General features: G+C 34.2%; 2 protein-coding genes across 3 annotated transcripts; one reads left to right on the top strand and one right to left on the bottom strand.

Annotated features, from left to right (window-relative positions):
• Positions 1-400: 400 nt before the first annotated feature.
• LOC143343237 (uncharacterized) lies at positions 401-4,849 on the top strand. 2 transcript variants are annotated; one of them, XR_013079936.1, is made up of 8 exons: positions 401-634; positions 1,420-1,567; positions 1,790-1,892; positions 2,260-2,393; positions 2,476-2,630; positions 2,751-2,900; positions 3,008-3,081; positions 4,251-4,849. XR_013079936.1 is itself a non-coding variant. In XM_076767916.1 (4 exons), the coding sequence occupies exons 1-4, from the start codon at positions 531-533 to the stop codon at positions 2,780-2,782; spliced, it is 387 nt and encodes a 128-aa protein (XP_076624031.1). In that variant the 5' UTR covers positions 401-530; the 3' UTR covers positions 2,783-2,797. The 2 variants fall into 2 exon arrangements, 1 of the variants encoding a protein (XP_076624031.1); XM_076767916.1 differs by lacking the exons at positions 2,260-2,393; positions 2,476-2,630; positions 3,008-3,081; positions 4,251-4,849 and having other exon boundaries at positions 2,751-2,797.
• Positions 4,850-8,287: 3,438 nt separating this feature from the next.
• On the bottom strand, positions 8,288-12,562 carry Gle1 (Gle1 RNA export mediator). Its single transcript, XM_076767914.1, has 8 exons — positions 12,190-12,562; positions 11,797-12,105; positions 10,899-11,303; positions 10,736-10,826; positions 10,480-10,659; positions 9,826-10,130; positions 9,097-9,475; positions 8,288-9,027 (listed from the first exon to the last, which is right to left on the bottom strand). The coding sequence occupies exons 2-8, from the start codon at positions 12,103-12,105 to the stop codon at positions 8,765-8,767; spliced, it is 1,932 nt and encodes a 643-aa protein (XP_076624029.1). The 5' UTR covers positions 12,190-12,562; the 3' UTR covers positions 8,288-8,764.
• Positions 12,563-12,977: the final 415 nt, after the last annotated feature.

Raw genomic sequence — 12,977 nt, 5'->3', positions numbered from 1 at the left:
CGTAGAATTTTTGGCGACGCAAATTGTTTAAATTTCGTGATACACGAATTGGATTCTCTCATATCTTCTAGTATTCCTGCTTATTAGCAAGCCTAACGGCTAAAACAATTTAGCCGTTACGCTCGTCAGTAAACACCGATCTAATTAGAAACGGCAGAATCCAACACGTTTACTAAGAACTTTATTATTAACAACTAATCTTTTTACCAACTTGTGCTTCCCGCTTGGTAAGATAGAGTGGCGCTGTCGCTACAAAAATTTGCGGGATATTTTTTATCTTTGTTGCACATTGCATCCCTCTCCTTTAGTCTTGTTCGTCGCCTCCTTTCCCTTTTTGTGCTCCTGTTAATATTTTAGTAATTGGAATCCCAATTTATAAATGGTGCCATATATTTTCGAAACGACCAACGGAACTATCGTTTCCAGTACTTGCTCATAACTAATTAAGTTAATGAAAAATGTGTAGGAAAATGTTGTAGTTGTATCAAAGTTTTGTTAAATTAAATTTATTTAGTATTTAGATAAATCCTATGCTCACATGTGTAAATGTGTTATTCAATCATTTCCCTGTTGGAATGCAGGTAGTGGAGAATGGCCTGAGAAGAGGACCTGGACAATTTTACTTAAGCCCAAGGTAATATTTTTTATTATTAAATTTGTAACAGTAGGTAATTCCGACACATACATGGAACTTTGATACCGTCTATCTCTTTAGTTTAGTAATCTTGATCAGAAGAATCATGTATAGAAAAGGGAAATAGGTGGAAAAAAGTTCCTTCGGATCTCCGCTCGCAGCAACCTCCTTGTGGCGAGTCCTGGTAATTGGCGTTACTCGCGATGAAGCACCAGCGAGCTAATAGCTGCGAATTTAACGTAATTTATCAAGATGAAAGTGTGGCGCCACTTCCCATGCTCGCCACCAGAGGGATTGTGTTCTCACAAGCGCTCGACCGATCCCTGGGTTGGTATATATACACCCTTCGAACAGCTTCCCAATCGTCTAAGGCAGGGCCTGCTAGAGAGCTTTACTGTCGAGTCCACCTAGCAGGCCCGGGCGAAACGTGCCCCCTCCTTTTTCTTTTTGGTTCTCCTACGATTCTCGCGAGTTCCTAACCGCAGCAAAGTAGCGCCACAAAAGAAAAAATTGTACACCGTAAATTTTTTTAACTTCTACGAACGCATGGAACTTTGAATATTTTAACAAAATTAAACACTCTGAAATCAAAGGCGATAATAGAAAGAAGTTCGTAAAAATAAGTAACTTTTAAGACGGTAACCAGTTACTCGAAGATTTACAAATTAATTTAGACCTATTTCATGAAAGTTAGGTGTTCACCCATCGGTGAACCCCATGCACCTATTCTTCGCTATCTCATTTCTAAACAAATCTTTGAACCTCAACAAATTCTTTATTTCAAGGTTTCCTTCGGATTTATATGTACCGTCTTCAATGTATATTATCGTCGATGCATCAAACGAGTCTTGCAAACGGACGAAAGTCCCACCGACCCGAGGAAATTCGATCATGGCCGATGAAGACCTCATCCGGACGCACTTCTCGTATCAAGTCCAAACTTTAAATTTCTTCTTTCGTTTCTCTCAAGATTCTTGCAGAAAAAATACACGATATCCTAGAAAGAAACATAAGTACTCCATTAACACTGGACTTACAGAATCCGTCGATTCGATGAGTTTTAAATTCCATACTTAAACTAACAGAACCCATAAATATTATTTGTTAGCAATATACGTTAAACAATTAAACAAATTTCTTTTTTGCTTGTTACAGGTTAAATCTCTAACTTCACTGATCGAACGTTATAACAAATTATTAACGACGGTAATATATTGTTTATTCTATTTTGTGCTAACGCCTTCGTTCAGCACTGCAGGTAACTATAAATTTTACACATGAAACAAGAAAAAAACAAATCAAAGCACTTTATAAAATTAGCGATGTATATACTTAAATACAAGTTACTTTCTGAATTAATTAGCTGCTTTCGCGAACTTGTTATTCGTCTCGTATCCTGTTTCAAACAACTATAGTTTCGAGCACGGGCTTCCTCGATTTTCAGTAAACTGTTTCAATGATAAATTCTCGTCGCCGCCATTCACGTTATTGTACGTAACTGGTTAATTCACTTGTTACGTAAATCCCAGCACAGTCCGCGAATCGTCGGCCAATTAGTTTGCGTCGTTTTTATCGTACCGTCACGGTTCATGAAAAAAGTCACCGAAATTTTTGTGCACGGTCAGCTTTTACCGAGAAAAATTTTCCATCAAGAAAAACATCTTGTATCGTTCCAAGGAAATCGAAAACAGGAAGCGTAAAAATTTTCGATTCACGGCAGTGCGACGATATTTCAACACTTTGACGGCCGCTGTCACATGTACGTGATTTTACCTGTTTCAGTTTTAGTGCCATCATTATGGTATCCTTATACTTATAATCCCTTATAATAATATTCCTAGGATCCTCGTGTGCTTTATTTTGATCTACAATGCCATTATAGAAAACTATCTCAAGTTAATATAGAAAGCAATTAATAATTTATCAAGTTAAATTCAAACAAGTTAACCGGAAATTTCAGTTCCCATAAATTCATGATTCAGAAATAATTTGCAATGTGAGTTCCTAAGTATCTCTATCTAATAGAAAGAATTTTATCTTAGTTTCTTTTCTGTACGCAAGGTACTCGAAATTTTTAAAAATAGAAACCTAAATTTCTTTTTTTACGTTTTTATAGTACATAAAAGAACAAATTCAACGATTTTCTAAACCATATAGTTATGATGGTGCAACTTTGAGAAATTTTTTTCTGTAATAATTAATAATAGATAACTGAACCATCTTGTATGGAGACACTGTCTCTGATATTTACGACGATACCGACAAGGTATGTGAATTGATAAAATTTATATTTGCACGTTTATTTGATGATAAAACTACGTAAAATTAATACATATTTGAGTATTAATAAAATGTCGAATTGCAAAATTTCAGGTCAAGAAACAGTTAAAACTCTTCTGAAACGTCGGCCATTCAAAGTGTTAGAAGAGGGTAGTCGAATCAACATGGTAAAATTAAATAATAATAATATATTTTATTTACGAGTTTGGTTTCCCTCGTATACAATAATACAATATTAAATATATAAACTATATAAACAAACGGGACGAACGTATTAAATCTTCTACAGTACAGTTCCACTCGGTCGTGTTTCAGTCGGAAAAAGTGGACTCTATCAGCGTGAACACTTTTGCAAATTATTTATAAAATGTAAAAGTATTGTACTGTAGTAGATAATCGACTACCGGATACAGAAAAGCCAAAGTAGAACGCTTCGACGGAATCGACTGACTTCAGTTTCCATTGCGTTGCAATTTTTACTAGTATCTACGCAAATTATGGAAGTATATTATAATATGTGATTATCAATAACATTGTACAGTGTGTCCAACGATGAACAAAGGTAAAAGAATTGAAGTCTATACTTCACAAATTTTCATATCTTAAACTACCGATAGAGGAACTGTAAATTTAAATACTATCCGACATTTTGAATTGTCCAGATTTAGAAATTTATCGTAACTTTAAGTGCATTGTTTTCAATGCGGTACAAAGTAAAAAAAAAACACAAAATCATTTGAATTTTTAAACGAAAATATTCATATAATGCGTCGATCGAGGTACTTTTGCGAACTATTAAGAGTACGGTGTTGAAAATTTACAAGTTACTTTCATTCCGAATTTTTATAGAAACGACACGCACTGTGCGAGTAAAAAAAAGAGTCAAAATTAGCGATTGACGTATACTTTATTGAAACAAGTGTTTGCGCCGAACCTGAAGTGTCGTGATAACGAGTAACGCAAAGTGGTACAGAGGTCGGTCGCGCATTTTTTATGTGCTTAAAATATTAATGAATGTCCTATTGCTGACGCGTCCTGGGAAACATTTTCCGTCGTAAAATGTTCGCGTTGCCCTTCGCGCGTTCGAATTCTCGAACACGACGCGTGTATCGTAATATGCTATAAATAACGGATACTGTCACGAAGGTAAGAAAAATGTTGCCTGCGATACATCGGTGGGATACGATCGGCGGGCGAGATGTTTAAAGAGATACTTAACTTGTCCGCATGAACGCGTCGCATAGCACTTATCCACATAGGCGAAACGGCGCTCAAGATTACTGTACAGCCAAAACGTTTCGTGTTAGATTTCCCATAGTTTTCTTTTTCATTTTAGTTTCAACGGCGAGAAGAGCACGTCGAGCTGTTTGCGGCGCCGGACCGATCGGAATCACGTGAAACCGACTGCTTCGCGCGACCCACGCGATTAACCGGCAAAGAGTTAACGATAATTTCGCCGCGACGATCGTAACCGGCAAGTGGACCACTGTCATTCACCGCGAACGATTTACGAGAAGGAAGTCGTTTAGCAGGCCACACGGTGCGACTCCCGTTTCTAGCACAGTTGACAACGCCGAGACCGCGAGCTTGATGTTACGAAGCGCTGGAAAGAACTGGCCAACCAGGAGCCAACGAAACGAGATTCCTGTTATTCCTTCCTCCTCTTGAGTCCGCCGTTGTCTTACCTTGCCTTGCCTCACCAACGTCATCGTACGCGATCATAGTCGTGGCTCGTCATCTGACTCCGTGCTGCGGCGTCTGACGTCATCCCGAAGAACTCGACGCTGTCAGTAGCGATAGGATTCGAAGCACTTGGAATTTATACGCACGAAAGTATTCGAACGCTTGTATTTACATCATAATTACACTTCGCGATAAAAGGATAGCACCCTTCCAAATTATTGTAATTTCTGTTTATTAAACATTACCATTTCAGCTTTTTGTATGCATATACAGAGTATTCGGCCACCCTTGGGAAAAATTTTAATGGGGGATTCTAGAGGCCAAAATGAGACGAAAATCAAGAATACCAATTTGTTGATGGAGGCTTCGTTAAAAAGTTATTAACAATTAAATTCAAAAATTTCAAATCGTTTTGGAAAAATTATTTTTGGTTGCGGGGGTTAATTACAATCATTTTTGGTCATTACACATATCCTCGAAATCCGACGCATTTTCGAGAAAAAAATTCCTTACCGAAAATCTAATTAGGTGCTAATTTTTCGACGAAAAAAAAAATTTCATATCGTTCTGGAAAAATTATTTTCGTTTGCGGGGATCAATAACAATCATCTTTGGTCATTACACATATCCTCGAAATCCTACGCATTTTCGAGAAAAAAATTTAGGCACCTACCCCCTGTCGATTTTCCTTAACAATTAATTTTTCATTTTTAATAAATTTGTTTGACGCTGTACGGAAATGTTGTCTAATACTTATTCGTAGATATCCATGAGCTCTACTTCAGGAAAAATTTTATTGAAATATATTCATGATTTTAGGAGTTATGGTCGTTTGAAAATTGGACCATTTTATGGGGTTTTCCTCATTTTACGGCGTCAAGAATCAAGTTTTCGAATATTTTTACGATTTTTACATATTCTCCACCAAAATACGCGTAGTTTGCTTTTTTAAACATTAAAATCGTCCAATCCATTCAGGAGTTATGATGTTTCAAAGATTCACATGAAATATCGGGGAACCATTTCAGGCCTTAGATTATACTTTCGGTAAGGAATTTTTTTCTTGAAAGTGCGTAGAATTTCGAAGGTATGTCTAATGATCAAAAATGATTGTAATTGAACCTCGCAACCGAAAATAATTTTTCCGTGAATGATTTAAAATTTTTTAATTTAATTTTCTAATAACATTTTAACGAGGCCTCAGTCAAGAAATTGATATTCTTGATTTTCGTCTTACTTTGGCCTCTAGAATCTCCCATTAAAATTTTACCCAAGGGTGGCCGAACACCCCGTATAAGCATGCCCATAGATGTAAATATATTAAAATATTCATTTTTTTCAGTTTATAATACCAAACGGGAGAAATTATAAGATGTGCTATTTTTTTGTCCAGGAGTGTAAATGTAAATATTAAACCGAAGCATTTGGCCTAACATGACGCATATAACAAAGGCTAGGTTTTAAGACTACATAAATGAAATTTAGAAAATAATTCGACAATATATTTATTGTAAACGCGTACCAGAAGTGGCTCGCAAAGGTATTTGAACGAAATATTGAATATTTACTTAAATTGGAGAATCGAAAGTTTTGATAATAAGTTGTACCACCATTTGGTTTTGTAACAGAGAACAATTCTACATGCAAAACTAAATAAACACTAACAAATAACACTTTTTCGTTCGAGTCACCATTTTCCAGATAATTGAATTTAAATATTTGTCGAATACACATGTGCGGTCGAATACGATTTGGCTGGGGTGTCTGACCATAATTCTCTTTTTCTACTTGTGTCGAAGTCAAAGTCGTACTCTTATCGCACGCATATCCCATAATTTTACAACGTCGATTTACTTATTTCTACATGTAGAATCGCGTGTTATAAACCAACTTCCCTTTACTTTTTATTTGCAAATTAGAATCTATCGTCGGATTCTTTTAATCGATATTTAGATAACATAAGAATCGAGAACCTAGAATCTAAAATTTTTATTCGTTATTCGTGAATAAAAATGTTCCCGATTCTGCTTGTCTGGCTATCCTCTGTTCCAAACAGTCGTATCAAGATGTGTCAATGTTGTAGTTGACGATGGTATTCCGGCCGACGTTGGCAACTCTCCTGTGTCGGTTAACCTGGCCCAGAAACTAAGCCGGAACTGTTGGAGGAATCAATGACCTTGGCACAAGTAATGCCAGGACACGCGTCTGCGAGGAAGAAAGTTCCATTTGCATCTGTTGCGCTGCGAAGCGGAATCGAAAATTTCACGCTCACGGTCAAGACTCGGCTGTTTGTTATTTGAAACAAGAACAAAGAATAGCGGTAAGTAATTATCCGGACAAAAGTAGAAACCTGGCGAAGACTGAATTTTATTTCGTACAAAATATATGTCGCGTAAATGAAGCAAATTGCACCGTTTTATTAGCGCTAGATCCACGGAATTTAATTTGTCTTCATACTTAAAGTTACAAAACATATAAATATCACTTGTTACCAATGTACTCACTTTCGAGAAAAAAAGTCGGGAAAATTAAAAAGTTTCAAATCATTCTGGAAAAAATATTTTTAGTTGCGAGGGTCGATTACAATCATTTTTGGTGAATAGACATACCTTCAAAATCCTATCCACTTTCGAGAAAAAAATTCGAGTAAGTGCTGAAAGTTTTGAGTGAAAAAAAAGACTTTCGAATCGTCTTGAAAAAATTATTTTTAGTTGCGAGGGTCGATTACAATCATTTTTGGTGAATAGACATACCTTCAAAATCCTATCCACTTTCGAGAAAAAAATTCGAGTAAGTGCTGAAAGTTTTGAGTGAAAAAAAAGACTTTCGAATCGTCTTGAAAAAATTATTTTTAGTTGTAAGGGTCAATTGCAGGCATTTTTGGTCAACAGACATAACCCCGAAATCCTACTCAGTTTCGAGAAAAAAATTCCTTACCATAAATATAATTTCTGGCCAGAAATGTTACCCCGAAATTTCATGCGAATCTTTAAAATGTCATAACTCTTGAACGGATTGGACGATTTTAATGTTTAAAAAAGCAAATTACGCGTATTTTGATGGAGAATATGTACAAATCGCAAAAATATCCGAAAAGTTGATTCTTGACCCCGCAAAACGAGGAAAACCCCATAAAAATGGTCCATTTTCAAACAGTCACAACTCCTACAATAGTGAATATGTTTGAATGAAACTTTTTTTTGAAGTAGAGCACATGAGTACCTATAAAAAAGTATTAGACAACTTTTCTGTAGGGCGTCAAACTAAATTACTAAAAATGAAAAAGGTATTTTTAAGAAAAATCGACAGGGGGTAGGTGCCTAAATTTTTCGGCGAAAAAGAAAAATTTCAAATCGTTCTGGAAAAATTATTTTCGGTTGCGGGTATCAATTACAATCATTTTTGGCGAATAGCCATACCCTCGAAATCCTACCCATTTTCTAGAAAAAAATTCAGTACGGATGGAACTTTAAATGTTAATATTTGTATTTTACAATATACTTACCAGACGGTTTTCTAAAGAAAAATTTAATATTTCGTTTTTACAAAACGGCCTTATAAACGAATGAATAGATACTTCTATGTTACAAATAGAACCGGAAATAAATATTCGATTAATATCTCTGTGATAGGTAGACGGTTGAAACTTTCAAGAGGAGGAAAATGAATATAGAAACAAATTTCCGTTTCCATGATGCAATTTTTGTATGCAATAAATCACGGTTTTTTATTCAATTTACAGATGTTCAGTAAAACAAATCACAGCTTATCATTTTAAATACAATTTAAAATAGGGAATGGGATGGATAGTATTACGATCATTCATGAAGAACAATAGAAAGTCTGTAGTTGCAAGCATACCATACTATTAAAGGTTATTTCTATTACATTACACATACATAGGCATACACAATCAAAACATTCAATTTTTTTTTTTAAATTTATTACGTTTCTTGTCCATTGCGCAGTTTTTATAAGTACGATAATCAAGTACTTCCTGTATATACAAATTAGTCAGAAACAATTTCTCTTCAAAGACTATTAAAATCTACAACAGATCGGTTCGAAAATAGTTTGTCCAACGCGTAAACGTAAAACGTTATCAAAAATCTCTTGTAAAGAAGAGATATCTAATGTAAATCAAGAAAAGGTTAAGCGAAATCAAGATCACCAGAAATTTGGGGGAAGTTGACCGTCGGGCGGTGGTATAAAACCTTTCGTTAAACTATTCTTCAAAAATTCGTTGAGCCGTACCAATGGCCCACCACCGATACATCCCACACTTTGCATGTGTGGACAATATTCTTCCGACAATAAAATCAATAATTTATGAAACTGATTTGGGTATGCGGTCCACAGTGCAGCCCCCGCCACTTCCAGCATGTCCAATAAAAGGGTTGCACAAAGATCCGTTACATCTATCTGTGGTTCTGAAATAACATTATATATATCAATGATAATACAACATAATTATTTATGTTTTCCTGCAGCTTAATTACCGATATTTAAAACAGCGGCTAGCCATCGCCACGCATTTTGAAGTCCGTGTGGATTAGTTTTATTAATGCCTTTTCTTTGCGATGTGATAGTAATAGAAGCATATAATCTCATTAAACCAGACATTCTTTTCACAAATTTTTCGTACTTCTCGACCGTACCATCATCGTTATATTTATATCCCAATGACTTGTAATAATTTTCATTCGATTGGTCCGCCATTTTCGGTAGAAACACAGGAACCGTAAACGGACAAGCGATATGAAAATGTGACAAAATCAAATCGCCGAAATCAGAATGATCGTTCCAAAGTGCTACGATTATCGCGGCTATTGGAAATGCCATTTTTGGTTTACTCGAAACTAACGTTTCACCTTGGTTCTGTTGAAAAATATATATTACATACGGTACAGTTCGCTGTACATGCTTTAAGAGAGGACACATTTTTACGGGGGTCAGAAAATCGATTTTTTTTATTAGCATATTCAACTGTACACGTTTGTATAGTATAGGAAATGTTCCGTCAAAGTTTCAGTAGAAAATTCCAAAAATTAACGAAATTACTGTCAACAACACGGTAATCTTTTCATAAAATTTGGCACATGTTTAGCTAATAAAATTATCTTTGGTTTTCTTGTAATGAATTCTTGAAAATATTCTTTTTTTTCGTGGGCTTAAAAGTATGACCTCCCTTAATACAAACGGTATGAAAACTATATGAAATTACGTACGACTATTTTTTTGGCCAAAACATCTTTGCAAAAAGCTGGCCCCTCCGGATGTTGATTGATATTTGGCGATGATTTTCCTATTAGAAGATTATGTAATCTGTCGTATTTATCTCTAAGATGCCGTTCATCAAAACTAGAGATTGCATTTACAGGTATATTTATCGCTTTCTGACATTCGAATCTAAACTTTTTCATACTCGCAGACTGTAGAAGTTCCTGATAGCTCTTTGCATAATTCTCCAAACATTGTTGGCTATTCAAGTATATTTGTAAAAATTCCTTATCGACATATTCGTACAAATGATCTGACAACAGAAACAAAATGTATTTATCGTGTATTTATTACTTCTTGAACTATTGCAGCTATAGAAAAATCTATCACGCAAAAATTACACTTAAGAAGCTATTATAAATAACAAATTTTTTTTAGCTGAAATCATTCTGACTCAGAAGTCATCATGAATTTTTACATAGATCAATGTTTCTTTTTTCTTTTTTATGTGATCGTAGATTTCAATAATGAAGTACTTAGATTGACTTAATAGACGATTTAATAGAAAATAAACAAAATGTCTATTCATCTTTCTTTATTTGAAGGGACATTTAAAGGGATTGAACTGTCTGTTATTTGTATATTTTTTTGTAATCCTTTACCTTCGTGTTTGTCTTCATTATTTTGAATATCGCTAATGCTCGTCAATACAGGAGCAATTACCTCACAATTATTTTCAGTATTGTCAATTGTTTGTGTTTGTAAAACTTCGGATTGTACGTGGCATTGCTTTGCACTTTCCATATTAGCTAAATTTGCTTCGTACTGAGAGTTTATCCTTTCTAAAATATATAAAAATTAAACATATCACATTTTCATTGAAGTTACGGAAAATAAGAAATCTCAGAAATTACTCACCTATTTCCGATTTAAAAGTAGTCAATATCTCATCGATTAGATCAACCATTTTTTCTGTAACATTCAAATCGGCGGATGTTACATCCCCTGCCTGTGCATAGAATACACAAGTTATGTTTATGATCTTACTTGTTTAAAAATGTTTTTCTGCGTTATTTCTCACCTTAACTTTTTCATTTATGCATTCCATTTGATTATGCAAGTCTTGTAATTTCACAGTGTAAGAAGATAATACATTAGTAACAGAACTCTCATCTCTACAATTTTCAGAGAGAGCTATAATGTCATAATACTTGGTTTTAAACGTATTTCTAAAGGTCATTATTTTTTTAGTTAAATCCTCTTTTTCTTTCATTCTTTTTTTATATTCTTCAAGTTCCATTTGCCGTTCCAGTCTTTTACGTATTTCTTCTTGCTCTACGATTTTTTCTTCTGCCAATATATATGCATAATTCTCTTTACTTTTACGCTCGCGTTCTTTGGCCATGTGAGAGCGAGATATTTCCATGTGCTCTTTTATAGCTTCCCCGCTTTCCTTCATATGCTGGCAGTGACGCTCAATCTCCTTCTAACAATACAAAAATAATACATTTTGTAAGTTTCCAGGTCCATTAATAAAACAATCAATTATACTTTTATTCTAAAAAACATTCAAATGCATCTGAGCTACAGCAAGCTAAAGCAATTCCTATTTTTGAACAAGTACAATATTGAATGAAAATTTCATATAATGTTTACTAGATATTTATAATTTACTAATAAGGTCCACTTTCATTTTAAAGGATCCAATCTATAAGATGTCCACAAAGATTTAACAGTAAAAAATTTACTGCTGAATAATTGTTGTTTCTGATTATTATAAAGTCTAATAATTTTATATCAAATAAAAGAAACATAAAACAGAAAAACTAGATCTTCGTAAAGGAATGCGTGAAAGCAATATGTTATCAAATTTGTTAAACGTGCATAAGATGGAATGTTTTCTTTTTGGATTCTATAACATTAAGGGCTCTTGGGCCCATATTTCAAGTGAAATAACAGTTGCTTGATATTCTTCTTACCCAAACTTCTTCCTTCCTCTGATATTCACTTTCTAAAAAGATTTTTTTTATAGAGAATGTTATGCCACTCTGCATAGAGATTTTATTATTCTCCATTTGACTGGGCTTCTGCGAGGGTTTGATATTGCATATATTCTGTTCATTTTCTATATTCTTGGATTTCTTTGACTCGTTTTCGATCACTGTCGAATTTGGACCAATTGTAATACCGCCTATTTTGCTTTGATTATCTAATACGCGAGAGGCTTTCTTTAGAGCCGATACTTTGATACAATTAAAGTTGGAAACAATATCGTCTATGTTTTGCATCTGTCAAAACATAAAAGTTTATACTCGAAACTCGCAATAAAAGAGCATAAATAACGTTTATGAAAACCGTAGAAGTATACTTACTTTTTCTATTTTGTTTTTAGCGTTAATGGAGCGTGGCACCTTAGCGGCGCAATAAAAATAGAATATAACTTAATAAATTTCGAGTAGTAGGATATTTACAAAAGGTTAAAAATTCTATTATAACCTATAAATTTATTTTTACTAACATTTGCTCTACATATATACAAACGCAATTTCATATGTACTTCAGTCACAGACTAACATGTTACTCTATGCTCCAACCGTGACGTTACGATAGAATACATGTATGAATACTGGATTAGAATACTGGTATTATTTGAAAATGTTGTAAAAGCTGCTACGTATAAATACTTTTTCATGTACGTTAAAAACGCACTGTATTAATTGAAACTCGTTTTCGCGTAATAATAAAAGGACAGACAACTCTAGTTACTCTAATACAAGCCATGCTGAGCAAAAGGCAGTAAAACTGTGAGAGTCCGATTTTGCACTGAATAGACAGAGACGCACAAATACTGCATAGTCTTTCTATCAAGTGCAAAATCAGATTCTCACAGTTTTATTATTTCTCATTTAACATGGCTGGTACTGGAAATTCCAGTCTGGAATCTGGAATCTGAAATCGGCTGTGATTAAAGTCACGACTTCTCCTGTCATGTAAATTCATAACAGTTTTTCTTTAGAGCCGATACTTTGAAACAATCAAAGTCAGAAACGATGTCATTTGTGTTTTATTTAAATAACTTCTATATTTACTATAAATTATTTTTCATTTATATGTATGAAAGAATAAATATAAATAAATATTGAAAAGGAAATTTGTTGGG

The sequence above is a fragment of the Colletes latitarsis genome, chromosome 7, assembly GCF_051014445.1.
Source record: "Colletes latitarsis isolate SP2378_abdomen chromosome 7, iyColLati1, whole genome shotgun sequence".
Lineage (NCBI taxonomy): Eukaryota > Metazoa > Arthropoda > Insecta > Hymenoptera > Colletidae > Colletes > Colletes latitarsis.
This window is presented reverse-complemented; position numbering and strand designations above follow the sequence as displayed.